The 19,780-nt window shown below is 39.8% G+C and overlaps 1 protein-coding gene across 6 annotated transcripts in view; it reads left to right on the top strand.

Annotated features, from left to right (window-relative positions):
- kcnab2a (potassium voltage-gated channel subfamily A regulatory beta subunit 2a) overlaps nucleotides 1–19,780 on the top strand; it is a 122,261-nt gene that overhangs the window by 46,003 nt on the left and 56,478 nt on the right. For 2 of the 6 annotated variants that reach the window (XM_050037260.1, XM_050037261.1), the window contains 2 exons: nucleotides 3,715–3,885; nucleotides 6,905–6,946. In XM_050037260.1, the coding sequence (XP_049893217.1) occupies nucleotides 3,809–3,885; nucleotides 6,905–6,946 (119 nt within the window). In that variant the 5' untranslated portion in view covers nucleotides 3,715–3,808. Of the gene's footprint in view, nucleotides 1–3,714; nucleotides 3,886–6,904; nucleotides 6,947–10,517; nucleotides 10,557–10,783; nucleotides 10,807–14,149; nucleotides 14,437–19,780 lie in introns of those variants that run through there. The other 4 variants (XM_050037257.1, XM_050037258.1, XM_050037262.1 and 1 more) reach the window with 3 other exon arrangements.

Genomic DNA, 19,780 nt, shown 5'->3' on the forward strand with positions numbered 1-19,780 from the left:
ACACCAGGAGCAGTTTGGAAATTAAGTGTCTGCTAGAGTTGTCCAGAGTGGCTGCAATACGTTTGGGTTGCGTGTAGCAACCAGAATGCGGCTCCCTGGTGTAGATCTGCACTCTGATGGCACTCTTTTAAGTTGACTTGCACTTGTATAGCGCCTTTCTAGTTTTCAGATCGCTCAGAGTGCTTCTACACTACAAAGTCGCATTCATACATCACACACTGGTGTCTGAAGCTACTGTACAAGGTGCCACCTGCTACTCAGTTTGAATGCACTCAAACACCAGGGAGCCTCTTGCCCAAGGATACTTAGACATGTGGACAGCAGGAGCGTGGGGATCGAACTGCCTTATAGTGGACGACCTGCTCTACCTCTTGAGCCCCAGTCGCCCCAGTTCTTGTTGTGTTTGTGAATGTGATTGTGTCCAACTTGTTAAAATCATTGTTGTCCTCTATTTGGATCAGTATCATGCCCTTCCTGTGTAAAACTTGATTGCTTCTATAATTTCCCTGCACTGTTTTCTTTTTATATTCTAAGTGCTGCTGGCAATGCTAATAAGGCAGTGGTTGTTTGTGTGATTAACTCGTAGATAGTGTGAGTGCTCCTCTTATAGGACTCATTCATCTAGGGTTGTTGTGGAAATGTGTCTGGGATGTTTTACACCTGTCCATGTCTATGCTTGTGTCAAAGTGTCATAATAATTTCATAAGTAGCCTACTTGTTGGTATTAAAAAAAAAAGCAATATTGCTAAGAGCTGGGCGACGAAAGCAAAAGTGTAACGATACTGACTCCATTAATGGTTTGGTCTGTGAAATAACCCTATGATTTCCTTAAATTCAAGTGGATTTAGTCAGTGTGTGGTGTCCAGGTAACAATCCAAAATCTAAAAATAGTCAGTTTATTACCCCATAAAGCAACAAATCTCACAATAAATCCTAGCTACCACTTGAGGTTCTTTCTGCAAGAAAGTATGCTTTCATTTCTCCCCCACTCAACCCACCGTGTCCTCTGATCCACATCAATGACAGATAATCCAGGAGTGCTTTGCTGTGCTGTGTAGTGGATCTACTACCGTGCCTTTTACCCATCAGGGTCACGCCATCATCATCACCCTGTAGCAGGTGTGACCGGTGTCGTGATTGAACTGAATGGGCAAGGAGCATTAAATGAGTCCTTGGGAACATGGGACACCCTATTCCCTGCCAGGGAAATTGATGGGAAGGGAAAGTCACCTTCATGTTATCATTACGATGTCAGTTACGAGCCATGACTCACGTGAGTGCAGCTGCTGGTGAAATAGGGTAGCAGGGGCTGCTCCGCTCACGGCTTTGTCAGGGTGACATAGATGCCATTCTCTCTGTGGCTCTCCCCGTTTGATTTTATTCACGACAGTTAAACTGGGGTAAAACATCAGCAGTGCTGCTCCTCCCGGGCCATGTTATGAACTTGAAGTGTTTTGATGAGGTATTTTGTGTGTGTTAATGGAATCTGAGTAGACCTAACCACTGAACCAACCCTTACTGATGCCCAGCTCTCTTGCTATAGCCCTCTTTACAGCAGCGGCCTGCTTCTTGGGCAGACACTTTGAATTATTCATAGAATCACATTGCTTTTAGCAGTGGATCAGCTACAGTTTGCTGCCGTGCACACACATATATAGTATACAGGATGATGTAGTAGAATCAAGATCTTAGTATGTGATATTGTGGGCTGTTGTCACTGCCTGGCTTTTTACTGCAGTATACTGCAGGGCCAGAGTATTTTTCTGCGTTGATTATCCTTCTCTATAAATGGTTAGTTATTCTGAATATTCCACACTGGTATACCAAACCATTACTGAGAAGATGTTAAAATCTTCAACTCACAGCTGTGGGGAAACCACAGAGGTTACATAGGTCTGATTTATTCATTCAGCTCATGTCCGCAGAGTGAGCACATGACTCCATCTAGTGGTGGAAGTGTGTAGAAGTTCTTTGAAAAAGGCCTACAAAAAACCTACCAGTCTCTTCCTGACTAAAATTTTCAAGTTCATATTTAACTTAATATAACTTTACGTTTTTGTTCATTTCTAAAATTACAAATAAACCAGACCAAAGCAAAAGTGACTCGGCCTCACAAGTGGTACCTTTATCGGATCACCTTTTGGTGAACTATCATTCTGCAACATTCGAAATATTGTTGAAGCAAATCTGAGATGAGTCTTCTATGAGGTACGCTAATGGGCTCTCTGAGGCAATGTACCACTCCTACATCTTGATACTATACCAGCTCTACTCTTTACTTGGTAGAGGCTTGATGTCCAACTTGCTTTGGACCAAATTGCCACTGATTGACTGGATGGCTGATTGCATCATTCCAGGCAGAGTCATTGTGGAGCCCTGTCTCCCTGTTACTGTGGGAGGGTCGGCGTGCCTTTGTTTAATTACCCCCTCATGCTCCTGACCTTGTCTGGGACGTGTTGATCATTATCAAATATGCATGATACTTACACTGGCAATCTTTCAGTGTTAGTGGACAAATGCCTAACTGTTTACTGTAGCCAACAGAATGGTGGAAACTGTGGTCGGTTAATGTGAGAAGTCTCCTGGTAAAACATTCTGTGGCCTTAGTTTTTGCTTGTGTGTATTCTCATGTCTTTACAAAGCATCCTTGTGATTAATATAATCTCTTACTAAGGAAAATGAATGGCTGAAAATAATATGTTTGACCACAGTTTTGTGAGTAGCAGACAGATCCTCTCAGCATTACATTTAATATAGTCTGACTGGAAAAACAATAATAACAATAATATTCTGAATATCACAAAGAATCAAGCCTTAGCATGGTTCCACAGCTGAGTCTGGGATGTCATTTTATTTGTGTTTGGCACCATGGCCTTGGCTATGTAAATTAATATTTATTCCCTTATTTTCTGAAAAGCATCCATGAATGATGTTAAACTGGTTGGGTGGGCGTATTCTTTCCTTTGACCTAAATGCAGGGCAGCGATGTCAACGGTTAACCGCTGAGAATATTTTTGACTAGTTATGCATGTCAGTGAATTTAGGTCAATATTGGGTTCACCTGCAGTCTCCCCTGTTATCTCTGCGGCTCAAAATTAAGCTGCTTACTCAGCAGGGCTACCTGGGAGGAGCCCAGAGGGTGGCTACCACTGGGTAGCCATTGGGAGGGAGTTACCAGCAGTGAATGATTGGCGCTGCGAGCTAGCTCCCGGCCGACCTGGGTGGTGCACAGTGCAGAGCAGCCAAGGCTAACATTGGGGCGGCGACTAGTGGGGCGGCATCACTAGCAGTTCTTGCCAAATTAGTTGCACAGCTAGCTCCTACCCGACCTTGTTGGTGCACAGTGCAGAGAAGCTGAGGCTAACATTAGCTAACCAGTCGAAACTGGAAGGTAATTGGGCACTATGTTTCCACATGTTAATGCCTCTAGCCATCTGTCTGTCAGCAAAGCCAATAGAAAGTAAAATTAAAGGCAAGACATTTTACACAAGAAACAACTCAAAATATTAAAATTTCATCACCTCTACAGTGAATAGCACTTTGAAATGGAGCTCACACTGACAGTGGAGTGACGGCCAGACTGAAAGGAAAGGCCTTTTGTATTTCATGTTATTTTGCTTTTGTTTTTTTTTTTTGTAAAAAATTAGCAGTTTAGTTACTGAGGTGTTTGTGTCAACCACCGACTGACACAAGTGTGCTCTCTCTCGTCTCCAGAGTCCCTGATTGGTGATAAACTGCAGTACCCCGTGGTCCCGGTGAAAGAACACCACCCCCGGCAGGCTGGCCACACCCCCTCCCACCTGCCTCCATGTATCCTGAATCTACCACAGACTCCCCTGCTCGCCTCTCCCTCCGACAGACTGGCTCACCGGGCATGATCTACAGGTGAGTTGATTGGTGTACACTGTAGACAGTCACAACACTCGGACTATTACTATACTATTTGGATTATAAATTAAGATCAAAGTATCACTAATAAATAATTTATAGGAGTTTATTTAATAAGCTAATACATTACACGTATTTCATTATGTATTATATCAAGCTAGTGCTACTGCTGTTTGCCAACCTGTTTGCTTGGTAAATGTAACCCCTAACATGTTGCTGTGTCTGATCATTAATACACTGACTGTATCGACAGAAAAAAAGAAATGGTTGCCATACTGTGCAAAACCAAAACTGGTGTGTTCAGTGTCTCATAGTTATTCTAATTATTACCTAAAACCTTGCAGCAAAATGTTAAGTCAGTTATTACAAGGTGAAAAAAATGTATGAAGTGTGTTGTGATCTTAACAAAACAAGCCAAACAGACTGCGTAAGAATGACTGAAGTGCAACCAAGTATAAGTACACAAACTGTGTTGACTTTCTGTGACACATACACACTTGTTACACACCTGTTGAGGACATTGTGATTTATGTTTATTCTGTGGAGGTTTAACCATAATCGTCATCGATGTTGTGTTTGCTTGGTGGAAGCCGCAGTATGAACAGCCATGCCTAATTTGTACAGATTCCCCTGCACTCTGATGTTTCACCAGCATGTGGCGTTAGAGACTCATCATCTTAAAAAGCATCTGTCCCACTCTTCTTCTCAAGCAGCTTTATGACTCTGTTTCACATTGCTCCATTATGACCAGATGGGGTGCAGTGGCTGTCAGCTATAGGTTTTATGATACTTACCTAAATATACAGACCTACTAAAGCTATTGGACAGCTCTTGGCTTTTATAGACTTGAATAACATAACAATCAAGGTGGATGAGATTTTGACATGACATTTTGATTTGCCTCCACTGGGAAGATGTGGGACACAGTATAGCAGCCTGTCACGAGCACGAGCACCATTCATAATTTCACTATACTACTTTTGATCTACTGCTTTTCTGCACATTTTTCTCAAAGTCACTGCACATCTTTTCAGTTAAGATAAAAGCTTGAAATGCTTGGCTACTTTTTTCAAAGGTAACGTCATCAAACATTGAGTAGTGTGGAGTGTTGCTGCCTTTTTGATGTTCGACTTGACGTTTTAAAACACATTAGAGAAACCTGGGGACAACTAAGGGTATGGAGGCCTTGTTCACTCTTCTGTGTTGTAGATAGTGTTTTATCAGTGTTGACTCTTTGTTTAACTCTTGGAATTTTGCATTAGCTTGTGTTGGATTAAGTGAAACATCAGTTATATAGCGCACATTTTTTGACACTTCTTTTAAAGTTATTTGAGGAAAGCACTCCATGTGAAACAAACAGAACTAGGTATTGGTTGCCGTAGTGTCTTGCATAATACAGATTCCTCAGAGGTGCAGGTTAAAGATGTTACTACTACTTTGCCAAGACGAGTGAGTTACAGTCTAAACTCAATTCTGTTTGATTCCTGTTGTTATAGTTCAGAACTGCACAGTGTGTTTGATATAAGTTTGATTAACTATGACCAAAAAAGTTTTTTTTTCTTGTGCTTTATGAACTGTTGTCATACACTGAATCTCAAGACTGTGAAAGGAATGCTGTTTGGGTTTTACTTGTCTGTACTTCACAGGCAAGCATTAAAGGAAAAAATCTTGATGTATACGTAACAATATATTAAAATATTCTTAGATTTTGTTTAACAGTTTGACCCTCTCCTAGTTTGTTCTGAGTATAAAACATGCATCCAGAGTAGAGACTGTGAGATCAGGTAGCTGGATGAGATGCATGTTTGTACATTTGTTTGGGAAGTCAAGAAATGTATGTTAAGATTTATTATATACATATTATTAACTAGGGCTCTTATGGCTGTGTATTCGTACCTAACCATCACAGTGCAGGGGGTCACTTTTGGTGCATGAGCTGCATGCAGACTACATGGTATGTAGATTTATGCACGTAATGTGGAACCAAAGTTCACAAGAGCAAGTTCTGCCTGAAAAGTTATATCTGCCCACCATTAGCAAAGGGTATTAAAGTTAGCACATCAAGCAGATTGGCATGACTCAGTGACACTATGGTGAGTGCAAATAAAAAGGCAGAGCTGGAAGACACACCTGCAGGTTTCCGGTCAGCAACGTGAAGAGGGTTGTGTATAACACAAGAATGATGTGTTGACAATGCTTCATTGTTCACCACATCACCAGGATGATAAATGTTAGGGTGAAAAATGTTTGAATGTCTAAATAAGCCAAATTAGAACCAACTGAAACACCACCTAATGGATAATATATATTTTTTTTTTTTACCAGTCTTTTGATTTTGTATTTTTAGTTACCTTGCGTAGGAGATGCTTTTTGGTCTTATAGCCTGTTGTGACCTGTTGCCTTTTGGGAAAGTGTTTGTACAGTGAAATGCAGAAGTGTTTGAAATATTCGTAATTTTTATAATGATAATAGTTTACCAAAGTTGCCAGTGGGCACAATGCCACCTCAGTTACCAGTAGCAGTAAGAAGATTTTGTCTGTCTTTGACTCCAGTCTGTTCAAACTGAATGACAAGAAATGGATCCTTATGCATTCTTTTTTTTCTTACTGCACCAAACTCGCACCAAACCGTGACTGAATCCTGACTTCTAATATTCACAAATGATCAGACACTCACAAATAACTGCACGTTTCATGTAGTGTAATCAGTATTTTTGTGACATAAATGTCATGTCATGTTCCTCAGACATTTCCAGCATGTATAACTTAATCCAGAGAACATTTTTAACAAACAAGGCTGTGTGAATCCTCTTTTTAATACTCTATATCTGTGTCATTTACAAAGCTGTACTTTCTATTTCCTCCTGCTTCCACATTTTGTAGCATCTTCAGCTGACAGTCAACATCTTATGTGACCTTAGTGTCCATATCAAAGTTTCCCTGCTACTAACTTCTTCCTTTTCCTGCTCATATTAACCAAAGCTTTCCTTTTTCCTCCTTTCCCCTGACGTCTTCAGCGCTCGTTATGGGAGCCCCAAACGACAGCTGCAGTTCTACAGGTACCTGTCTGTCTGCATCTGACAATCACTGTTTGTTGTCGCTAAGCCGTGTTTTTTTTTTTTTTTTTAGTGAAGTATGTGTGTTTTTCTGTTTGTGTGTGTGTGATGTATTTTATAACATTTTGTGTTATATATTTATTTTATTTCACTATAATAACCTTGCTGTAGAGACTTGCTGTTCTGTCATTTAAAACCATACATCCATTAGTAAACCTCTGCAGCACAGATAACACTTATCATCTACTGTTTAGCTGGCAATGCACTATGCAGCTTAAACCTGATAGGGGTGATGATGGATTTTGTTGCAAGGTTGCTCTTAAAACCTTTGAATCGACAACAACTGCCTGCGTTTTTAAATTTTTTTAATTTTTTTGTCATTTTGTTTCTCAGCAGTGACACTTGATACACCCTCAGACTTCAACATGTGACTAAGGAGCTCCTTACAGAACTGATTTGCAGACACTTTTTTTGACATGTCTCTCACTTCGGCATGATTAGGCAGATTGTCATTTCCTTTATTCATCATTTCTATATTAAACTGTAATCCTTTTTGACCTCATGGGAGTTGAACCTGATCTGCCCGTGTTGGGGGTGAGACGATGTTCCCTCAGAGTAGGGTTTCTGGTACTCACTCATCCTGTAGTGTGCCATTTAGATGGTCTGTTTTTGCTGCTTTAGAGTAGGATCATGTTTTATGGTCTGATACCAGGCCTTATTCTGCTGATCCAGTTATAAAAACTCCTGACTACGTGAATGTGCTTGCAATGAGCTCACGATCGAATTTTTATGTTGGCGCCTTACACATTTCTGTCCTTTTAAAGTGCAAACCGTCCCACCAGCTGCTTCCCTGGCCTACGGTAGGTAAGGGGGATCGATGAAGCCCCCCATCTCTGTCTGTCCATCACTCTGATAGCATAACGGGCTAATACTGGGAAGGGAAGTTTTATTCTTTTTAGTCATCTCAACATTGTAACGCACAGAGTGCATGATGACTAGCACACTTACTTCTGCTTACCGGGATGCAAATGAACTCTGAGTAGAGTTCAAGTCTACAGTCATGTTGACAGTATTGAGATTTGGCACTGCTTTGTCTCAACTCCATCTAGTACTTATGATGTTTTCTATTTTATCTTATTCTGTATTACTTTATTCTCCAGCATGAGCTGTAGATCGGTACTATTCTGTGCGTCTGTATCTGTTCGGATCCATTTTATCTTTGTCTTTATGATTCTGTGCTATCAATGCTTTTAGTGAAGTGTTTCCGGCTCTGGCTATCGTTAAAGTGTTTTACAGTTTTCGGGGGACTGAGTGCTTTCCATTGATGAAGGTCGTTGACTTCTGACCTCTGTATGTCTAATGTGTACGGTTAGGGAAAGATAATGTAATGCATTTAATGCATCCCAGGTGTCACAGGCATATATGCAGGTTAGCGTTTTTTTGGTTCATATTTCAGCCTCTTTAGCTTGCAGATTTAGGTTAAAAAACATATTTTAAAAGTAGTAAAATGTCCACTATAAAAGCCACAACTTGACTTTGAGACTTGAACTAGGTCATACCAGCTACATAAATTACTGTGTGTAATTTTCTTTAAATTGCTTTTTTACTCAACTGATAATAAGAAAAAATATGGTTTTACTAAATGAAGTTTTACCACTCCAATTAAGGTTTGGTTTTGCTCATCAAGTCGATATATAGCAAACTCTGTTAGTAGGAAACACCTGTAGTGTTCAGGCGGGTTGGAACTTAAATAGTAAGATGAAAACTGAACTGTTGTCTGGGTAGTGCAGAGAGAAGGGTATCTGCAGGTTTGAAAAGTCTAATAAGAGTACTAGCATAGTGACCGTTTGTATATGAATTACTCACTACATGTTACATTGAATTCATGAAGAAAACTTTGTTTTCTGGCATGCCTCCAAGGTAAATGGAGAATCCAAAAAAGGCGAACATTCTTCAAGAATTAAGATAAATGGTGGTCATGTTTTACAACAGCGAAACTATATCAAAACATCCTTTTACAAACTCTCACACAACTCATGCAGTATAATTCAAGTCTTGTTTTCTAGTTTTATGCTCAGTCAGTACTTCTCTAACATATTTTATGCAACCTCATTGTCTTATGAAAGGCAAGTGTCGATTGTAACAGAAATTTAAATTAACTTAAAAAATTTGAATTTAATGAATAGGTTATCCATCCATTTTATGCCATTTGCCTGGGTCCAGATCATGTTCATTGTGTTCGCATTGCTCAAACATGCGTTGATGTGTGGCGTTTTGCTTGCCATCACGTATGCTTCTTCTTTTTCTCCACACTTTCCCTCTCTCTCCTCATGTATGTCAGCTAGCTGCAATTCTGTTTGAATAGAGTTTGAATCTGATTTGTTTGAAAAGCACATGGCAAAAAAAAAGAAAGAAAGAAAACAAAACAGCAACTAAAACACATTTTTCCTATAAAAAGTAGCAATCATTTGATTATTTATTCACAGTTTTTAATTCACACTCATACACAGTAAAAAGCTGTGGTGGTGCGGCACAAGCCATCAGAAATAATGGGTTTCAGAGAGCAGTGGTGCCGTTGTCACGTTGTGTCTGAAAGGGCCGATGACGATTTTTAAATGCCTCCTTTGTTTATCCGCTAACGTGGCTGGTTGGTTGATCAACCATGGAGTGGCAGTGTGTGAATACACAGCCCCAAAAATACGCAGTTTTAAGTTAGCTGCATTGTTGATATGGATTACTTAGTAGTACCAAATGATTCAGTGGCTGTTATTTGACTGTAATTACTTACACTTGTATGAATTATACAGATGAAAAGAGGTGTGCATTAGTGTTTTAGTATGTGTCAGAGATGATGAATTTGAACTCTCATCTGAGAACATTGGATGCTATCCTCTGTGTAACTAAGGTCAGTACAGAGCAGCTGCGCTGATACAGGTGCCTCACAGTTCTGTGTTCAGAGTCATTATTATGTGACTCAGTCTGATTCTGACCTTGACCTGAACGCAAGGCTGCGCTGCAGAGAGATGCAGCAAGGCGTGCTTAACCGATGTGGGTTTCGTAATTCCTCGGTTAGAGAGAACTTGAACATGCTTGGTGGTTTGTTTTTTTCTGTCTGTCTGTCTGTGTGTAAACGTACAGTACGTGTTTGCTTGATACTCTGTACATTTGTGTGTGTGTGTGTGTGTGTGAGAGAGAGAGTTTCACGTGCACACAACACTCAGGCCCTCATTACTGTCCAGCTCTTAGTATTCTTTCCTGTGGAACAACAATCAGAGGCTTTTAGTGCAAAAGCTTTGGTGAATAATTCAGGGCTGATATTATTTGCTGCGGTTAGCAGAAACAAGACGGGCCACTAAACGACATAAATGGATTTCTTCCACGAGATCTCACAGGGAGGGGAGGAGGAGAGGTGTTGGTCGTGGTGATAGAGTATGGTCCAAGTGGTGAGGGGAGGGAAGGGATGCACTCTCTTATACACTAATTGGTTTAGACGTTTCCTAGTAAGACACTCCCAGTTTGGGTGGACCTGCTTCATCACTGTCTGCAGTGTGTGTTTATAAGAGCAGACTGGCACCCAACAACCTCGCTCATGAGCCGACCCCCAAGAAATCGGGTGAGTTCGAGGGAAGATTTGCATTCATGACCACATCAGGAGTGTGTTTGTTGGCGTGTATGTTTTGTGTGTAAGGGGTTGGTGTGAGTGATGAGGAGTGTGTGTGTGTGGGTGTGGATGCATGCTGCCTCGCCTGAAGTCTCCTCCTTTATTTATGTCTTCTGTCTCTGAGCGAAGGAAACCAGCTGTTTGGGAGATTAATAGAGAATTTGTGGGAGAGATCCAAGTCATGTCATGAAGCCGTCAACGGGTTTGACTTATTTCTTCTTCTGTGTTAGAACTTGGAACAGATGCGATTTAATATTGTTTATTAGCTCTTAATAGTCTTAATTTTGAATGGACATTTGATGTCAGTGTTATGGGAACTGTGTACTGTTTGTATAGAGGCAAAGAAAGTGCTGTTGTGCTGGTCAATAGATTTTAAAACAATCAATACAGCTTAGAGGGTGTACTTTGTGTTGAATCAGCAGTAAAATATCATTTCCTGGTTCGCAGGTGGTTTTAAGGGAGGAACTCTACTTTGACAAACTGATCGACAAATAATTCTTGTTGAGATTATAGGATTAATTGCAGATATTTATATTGCAAATTATTTAAGTTTCCATTTTGAAAAGTTAGTGTAAATCTGACCTTTAGTAATTTTAGATTGATCTGTTTAGGGCTGTCCTGAATACCAGTTTTTGGGCGTCGAAGCTTCAGTGAGAAATAACTGATTTATTGAAGCTTCAACGGGGATGGTGGATTAATGAGAGATGAGGACACAAGTCAAACAACTATCTAGTTTGTTAGCATGCGGGTCACAGTTACAGAAGACATAATAGCTAAAATGAATATTTATACAAGACGGCTTAGCTGTTACTGACAGTTTTCAGGTGCTTTGCAAAGCTCATTGTAGATTTGTGATAGACCAGTTTCCTTTGTTGTCTCTGGCACTTGACTTTTTTGGGCGTCATTTTGATTAATTTTGGAATAATTCACTTGATTTTTTTGACATCTTGCTAGTGTATCTGTGAGCCTGTCATGTGTGGTCAAACTGTCCCAGTTTCAGTATTGCTGGACGGCTGATGACAAATGTCCTTGTCTGAGAACTTATTTGATATGCATCAAAATCAATTATTAATTACTATAATACTGGATTGCTATTTTCTAATTCATGGCACACACAAACACACACACACACATATATATACATACATATATAAAATAGTTTTTAGTTCAGCCCTAGATTCATTATACGAGGCCAGAAAGTCTTATCATTCTTTCCTTTGTTAATATTTAATGAATATTTTAGCTGTAATCACACAATCTCAAACTCATGAACGTGGATATGGAGTAAGCTATAATGTGATGTAACTAAGAAGAGAGATTATTATCCTGGAATGAAGTGTCAGCATGTGTTTTTTATCTGTTTTGTTGTTGTCGCTTCCAGACTAATGTTTTTATAAGTGGCTCCAACCATTTTAGTTTTCATGCAGACACACTTTTCTCTGAATTTTATGTTTTTAAAGAAGTGACATTTTAGAAAACACTGGTCTGCAGGCCTGAGTATTGTATACTAAAGACACAGTTGGTAACTTCTATCAGAAGAGCTTTGTGTCTTATTTGCTGAAAATGTTACTACGTTCTGAAAAAAGAAAGTTTCTTTTAAAAAATGTCCCTCCTCCCTTCCTACTGCCTCTAATGGGATTCACCAGGATTAGCCCACGGCGTGCTCACCAACAATCAGTCCGAGCTGAGGAGTCTCTAACGCAGCTGTCAATCATGTCAATATCTCAGTGAACTGCGGTCAAACCATCAAACTAGGCAGCACTGATCAAATATGAAGCAAGATTCTGTTACTGCCTTGTCTATTTCTCACTTCAAATGTTAATCAGAAGCATATTTTAGTGTACTGTTTAGCTGTGAAATGAGAAGTTTTGTGACATATCCCACTGGCCGGACAAACCTTCTCATTTTACAGCTAAACAATACATTAAAATATGTTTCTGAAAACGTTTAAAATATGCAAGTCAGTATCACAATCTTGATTCATATTTGATCAGCGCTGCCTAGTTTGACAGTTTAAATGCAGTTCACTGAGGGATTAACATGACTGACAGCTGCGTTAGAGACTCCTCAGCTCTGGCTAGTTATTTTCATTCACATACTGTAAGGCCATTAGAAATGCTGTAAAGCAATAGATAAGCCAGAGGAATATGTTTTGTTTTGTTTTTTGTCAGAGATTTTTGTCTCATGTAGTGCTGTGTGAATACAGTGACAGTTTCAGCAGTATGATCCTTTTTTTTTTTTTGTAGATAAAAGTTACTAACAGTAGCTTTTACAATGTGTCAATTTAAAATTACAATTTCAGTGTCGGCACATTGCCCTCACCAAGAAAGTGGCTTTGTTGCAAGTGTTCGGTATTGTTCAGTATTAAGTTGCTTTTTTTATAGTGATGGTGGAACTGACAGGGTGCTGCCCTCTGTAGATTAAATTCAGCACAACACTGACGGTAGATCAGAATATTAAATGTTCTACAATAGAATAGAATAGAACTCCTTTATTGTCATTGTATTAGTACAATGAATTATTCAAAAAGCTACAGCTGTACACAGTGCAAGTTAAAAGGTACAAACAACTGACAACCCAGAAAAATATGTTTATCACATCACCACTAAATAAGAATAAAATAGATAATAATCAGTAATAAGTGGCAGCTGTTGTGTTTGCACTTGATGTATGTAATGTCACCCAGACTGTAAATGAAAGTTAGGAGAGTTCATGAGGTGAAGGGGAGTTTAGAGTTGTCATGGCCCAGGGAAAGAAACTGTTGTTAAGTCTGTTGGTTCAAATAACTCAAGCAAAAATAAGCTAATATTTAACTGAAGAAGGAAGACTTAATGGTTGAAACTAATACTCTTTTAAATGGATAAATGCCCTGTACTCCTGAGCCTGCAATAAAGCCAAACTCTACATTAAAGATCTTTGACAAGTGCATACTGTGAGGTTGTTTGGGGACTCTTTTAACGCTGGTGTCCATCTGTGTCTGTCAGTCCAGACGGGCTGGTTGTGCCTTTTGTGAGAGGCACTTATATTGTGGACTTCTCTCAGAAAGTTTGTCTCTTGGCTCTCCCTGTTAGTCCAGTCCAGAATCAGAAGTGAGACCAGGTCGTCCCCTCTTGCTTGGTGCATGTTTGAATGCCTCCCCTTCGTAGATAGCATGTGCCCTCTCTGGTCCTGCTCCTTAATCACCAGCAAGTCACCTGAATGCTCCCTATCAGTGTAACCCTGCCATTGTGTACCTGTCAGGGGAGGGTGGTGCTGGGCTATGTTGTGCGACTCTGATTACAGGATGCATGGCCGTGTGCTGCCCCAAGCAGGAGAGCTGTTTTTTTATGGGAGCAGGTGCTATTTAAGGAGGTGGCTGCGCTCTGCCGGCTCCTCACTCCATCCATGTTCCTACTTTAATCCTCACTGCACGGGTCGCCTTAGCATCACGAGGAGGAGGAGAAGGAGGGGGGTGGGGGGGCATGTTTGCGGGAGGGTACGCAGGAGGCCCCCGGGGGGCTCCTGGCAGGCGCAAGTCCAGTTACTGTCCTCCTGACAACCTGCAGATCCCCAAACCGGCAGCGCCAAGCAGCGGTGTTCGTAAGAGCAGCAGCAGTGGCAGCGGCAAGATGCTGTCTATGTCATACAGCGAGAGCATCCGGAGCGGGATCAACCGCTACCACTCGGACCAGGGGCTGAATCAGCCGCCGGCCAGGCCCCCTGACCAGGCTGAGCTGCAGAGACTCCGGGAACAGAGAGTCGCCGCTCAGATTAAGAACATGGAAGACTTCCTGAAGATGAATGGCCTGGCTCTGGAGGAGTGTGTGTCCTATCAGACAGGCATGAAGTACAGGTAAGACAGGGGCAAGAGCTTTACAGGGACTCAGACACTCCTGAGACCTTGGCAGTGGTGGGGCTGAGAACCAGCAGGTGAGAGCAGCTTTGTAGTTGAGTGAGGTCAGATACTCTAACTATTGCTGAACAGGTGTTTTTGTTGAGGAGGGTCTCATGATTTATTTTGTACCTTTGCTGATTTTATTTAGATAAATGCTGTCATCAGAAACAGGTCCGCAGTCAGGAGCATGTTTGTCTGGTCTTTGTAAATATCCGTGCAGTCTTGCTCTGTCCTCTGGTCAGACTGCTCTCATGCTAAGGTACTGGGGCTCAGGTTTTATTTTAATCATCTAGGTCGGTGGCATATTTGCCCAACTACATGGGAAGGACAGACTGCTCCGTAAGGAGTTACCTGGCCCCTTAAAATCTCACTCAGACTTTGTTTTCGTTTTCCCCTTGATCGTGAAATGAGTCTCCCTTCTTCTCTGTTTCTCACTTTATGGAGAATTCTGCCCACCAAATACGAACAGAGATGATTTTTTTTCTTTGTACACAACTGGAAGAAACGATAATAGACATATAATCCTATTCAATTAAATAGTAAGTGTGATTTTGGCTGTCATAACATTGTAATACAGGTTTAAATAATGGCTTGGTCAGAGGTGTAGTTTTTTCTGAACTTGGTTAAATGTTGTAAGGATGATTAACACCATATGCCCTCTTGGCAAGTCAACACCATGTATTTGTCAATTGGGTGATCTAGAATTTTTCAGATAAAGTATTCCTTCATGGACTGAGAAGATTCAGCCATTAAACAATTTATAATGTCATTTTTTTATTTAAAAATGTGTTGTCACAAAAGCTGAAAACAAGGCTGTTTTTCTTAGCTCATAAAAAGTTAATGTTTTGGAGACACATGGTTCTCACAGTCATACATAAAATATTGTCTCATTGTCATCGATGCTGTATCGAGGCAGTGTGTCAAAATTATTGTATGAATTATCTCCTATTACAGATGCGCTAACAAGAAAAATGAAATCCACCATCAAGGCAGAATAAGAGATGTCATTTGAAACATTTGCTGATTGTATCTGTGTGATCAACACAGTGACGGCAAACCAAACAGCCTATTTTATGGACTGATGCCGTTCAAAGGCTCGAGCCCGTGCAGCAGGCTGATCGTCTGTTGTGTTGGCTAATAAAAACCTGTTAAGCTGGTGTCGTCATTGTCGTGGACATGGATAGCCTTCATCACTCACAGGCATGGCTGCTGTTGTTTTTGACTGAGACCAGTGACTAGAACGCAGGTATGGCTGGCTGCTGTTACCACGTCTGGGGTGACCACGTTTTACTGTCGTCTACAGGTAGTGTTGTGTGTCACCGCCGCGCTGGCATGTGTCCTCTGCCATAGTTACCTCCTTGTTGTGTAAAGCTCAGTCACCGGCCCGTGACGGGCTTGGGTGCAGCTTAGCGTGCGAGCTTGTGTGTAGAAAGAGAGTTTAATATTGCAAAAAGCATGTGTGGTTCTTTACTTACAAACCTCAGAGAGCCTCGTACAGTAACCATCTATACTGGTTATGTATCAGTAACACTCAAGCTGTTAATCTTTGATGAGAATCCTCTGGTTTTCCTCTCTTCAGCCTAATTGATGACAATAAATTTAAGTTTGATTCATGTTTTTTCTTCTTATTTCTTGTTGTATTTAACCATTGGTGTCTGTTTACCGCAGGAGTAGTAGCTCATCTAACAGAGGAAGTCCTGCCAGGATCCGCTGTTTCTCGTATCGTGATCACCCGCAATTTTGTAATTAGTGCTGCAATTGGGTCAGCAGTACATGCGACCTCTGACTCAATCTCATCATTATTTCAGGCGTGTGTGGTCAGAAAGACGGCCCAGCATTGCTACTAAGCTCCATTTAGCCATTCTTAACATTGCCATCACCTTTTCCAACAAACACAAGCAAAAAAGTAATATCATAGTCGTCCTCTCTGCTTTACAACTCTCTGGCTTGCTCAATACTCTGCACACATAGGCAGAGCTTTCATAAGGGGAGATATTGTTTTACACCACTAGAAAAACATAAGATTCATTTTCCCTGAGTATAATCAACATATCTTTAAAAGAAAATGAGTACTAGTGGTGTTAAAAATACCCCCGATCATGTGGTTTAAGGTTGTAAATATTGTGTAATTCAAATTAAGCAAAAAGGATTACTCTACTTCCATTATGTCACCCTTGAAACTAAATACTCCCACTCAGCAGGCCCATTTGGACACCGGAAAACTTTCCCCAGTGTCCATGTCCTGCGACTGAAAGAGCCAGGCAGCGGGTAAAGGAGCCAGCTTGAGTTCAGTGAGGCAAGACGGGAAGCCTTGTGTCTACTGTTTTAGCTATATGGAGGTTGGACTGGGGGAGTATAGATTTCTGGAGTGACTTAACACTAATGGACATGGTAATGACCTCCACTTAGATGTTTATACATGCAACGCTACTTTTGACCAAAACTGTACATCAACGTATAGTACGCCCCTCCTGTAATGTTAAAAGCTTTGATGTGCAGGCGGTCACTTTATATCTTGGATCCTTTAAATTTTAAAAAAGTGTTTTTCAGCTTCATGTTACCCATTCTTGAGAAGTGGGACCAAAAAAACACATTAATTTCTATTCTGGGATGAAAAATTATTTTAAAGGGTTTATGTGCATGAAAAGGAGATTCATAAAATATTTTGATCTGTCTCTTCTTTTTAAACTTTAAACTTGCCCTGTGCCAGAAACTTTGAAATCTAAAAACATCAATGTAAAAATGTACTGCTATAATTATGTTTATTTTATTTTATTTTTTTTGTGTGAAAATGTTGGCCCTGTAAAGATGTGTCCCAGATTTTTGTCACTTCCATCAGATTTCTACAAATAAGTCACTTAATCACGCATAAAAGCAGTTGGCCTTATTTTAAGGACTTCTGTCATACTTCTTGTTTTCCTAAAAGGCAGGAATGCTGCTCAAGTACTGGTACGCTTTCTAGGTTTTTGATAAATTCAATGAATAATATTGTTTTCCACTGTGTCTCAACCACAACATGTCAACCCCGTAGCCCTACTAAATCAAAACTAGATTAGAATCATGGTTTTAAAATGAGTATTTCCTTAGCAACTTTGAAAAATGACATGACTGCTTACTACAACTGCTGTGAAATTAATAAACATATAGCTTTTTTCAGCTCAGTAGGACTCCATCAGGTCTTACCTCTGATAGCGATTATGTTTACTCCTCAAGAAAAAAAACACAGTACCTTTTGTGGGCTGCGAAATAAGCCTGCACGATATATATCTAAGTAGAAACCTCCGGGGCTAAGAAATGAAGGCAACACCCAAGTGCCAAAAGCTGCAGTTCTTTGAACGGCCACTTGAGGCTGGCTCCAGAAGTGAGTCAATAGACATCACCTTAGACTCTCATGTGAAAATACGAAATTTACAACAGAAATAAATGTTTACAGCCTGGTACAAAAAAATGTTATTAATTTCACCCTTCATGACAACTGTATATTTTATTAAGGCTAAAGTTACACTTGATTATGGGGGTGCCACTTTGAGTGACAGGCTGTCTGCTGATACTGTCCTCGGCCTCTTAGTCACACCCACCCCTCACTCCTCCAAAGCGCCAGCCTCTCACCCAAATATGGTTACTTGTGGCTCCAAAAAACCAAGATGGCAACAGCTGTAATGCCAAACTTGAGGCCTCAAAACGGGAGTCCACCATCGCAATGTCTACTTGCGTGATAAACACATTAGGACAGACTGTGATATTGCACTCAGGGATTTTTTGAGTTAGTTAAAAGAGTATCAGTAAAAAACTGCACTTTAAATTTAACTATTATTCTCTATGTTATTGGTGCATTTTGTGTTCAGGTTAGTGTTCGATTTGTTTGATAATCAGATGCTGAAAATCATTTTCTATCATTTTCTGTTAAATTCAACAAGCAATTTATTGAATTTAAACAGTATACTAAAAGCAGAATACACTTCAGTATCTGTTTATTTATCACAAGTAATATCATTATTATCATATTCAACAATGTTAGCACATATTTCCCTCATCGTGCTGCGCTACTGCAAAACCAAAATAGTTCAGAATCAGAATCAGAAATACTTTATTGATCCCTGAGGGGAAATTATTTATGTTACAGGTGCTCCTTGCAAGAGAGGAAAGATACGTGAAAATATAAGAAATTTAAACAATAGTATTAACAAATATATAGTTAAATAAACAGGAATTATTAACAAACATAAACGTAAATAAATATATATATATATATATATATATATATATACATATATATATTGTAAACTGAACAAGATTATTTACACAAACAGAATATGGCTTCAAAAAGAGGCACTAAAGCATTTTAGTGCTCCAGTGGTTGTTAATTTTGTCATTTTAGCACTATGACCTTTATAATTAAGTCATTTGATTTATTGTGAGTCCAGCAAACTACTGATCAGTGAAGGTTAGGGCTGTAACTAATGATTAGTTTCATTATGGTTTAATCTGCCAATGGTTTTAGTCCAAAAAAATGTTAAAAATATGCCATTAACAATCACAATATTTTGTCCAACTGACAGACCAGAACCAAAATTCAGTCACAGATAAAGTCAGAGAAGGGGCAACTTGGACTGGGAGATATGGAGAAAATCAAATATCATGATATTATCAACCACGTACCTAAGTATTGATATTTTGATCGTGTTGTAGGCTTAACTATTAGTGCATTCACAAAATATGTACATAATGAGATTTTTAGATATAAATAATCATCAGTAATGTGGATGTAATGGCTAAGTGTGTAAAGACAAAAGAGTAGAACAGTCTGTTAGATCCGGAAAATTACATCACTTTACTGTAGTGCAGCTTTTTAAAGACACTGACATTATTACAGTGTCCAAAATCTAAAATGATATCAAGTCTCATATCACAATATTGGTATAATATCAATATATTGCCCAGCTCTGGCTGCAACTAGAGATTGACAGACAGTTTTGCCAGATAAATGACTGAAATTATTAATTGTTTATTAAAATAGTTGCAGATTACTTGACTTATCTTTTCAGATCTGATGCAAGTTTAAGCAAACATGAACAGAAACTCTAACAAATTCTACATTCGTCTCAACAGAACATAGAAAAACTAAACACAGTAAATACATAGTTATCTCTGAACATGTCTATTAATAAATTTTCAACTCGAAGAATGTACACTGTTACATCCTCTTTCAGCAGTCCTCTGTTAATAACTGCTGATCTCCACTAGATGGTGGAGATGTTCCACGTTAGCAGTGGATGCACTTTCTAAATGCCTCCCACTGAAC

This window comes from Epinephelus moara, chromosome 24 (assembly GCF_006386435.1).
Source record: "Epinephelus moara isolate mb chromosome 24, YSFRI_EMoa_1.0, whole genome shotgun sequence".
Classification (NCBI taxonomy): domain Eukaryota; kingdom Metazoa; phylum Chordata; class Actinopteri; order Perciformes; family Serranidae; genus Epinephelus; species Epinephelus moara.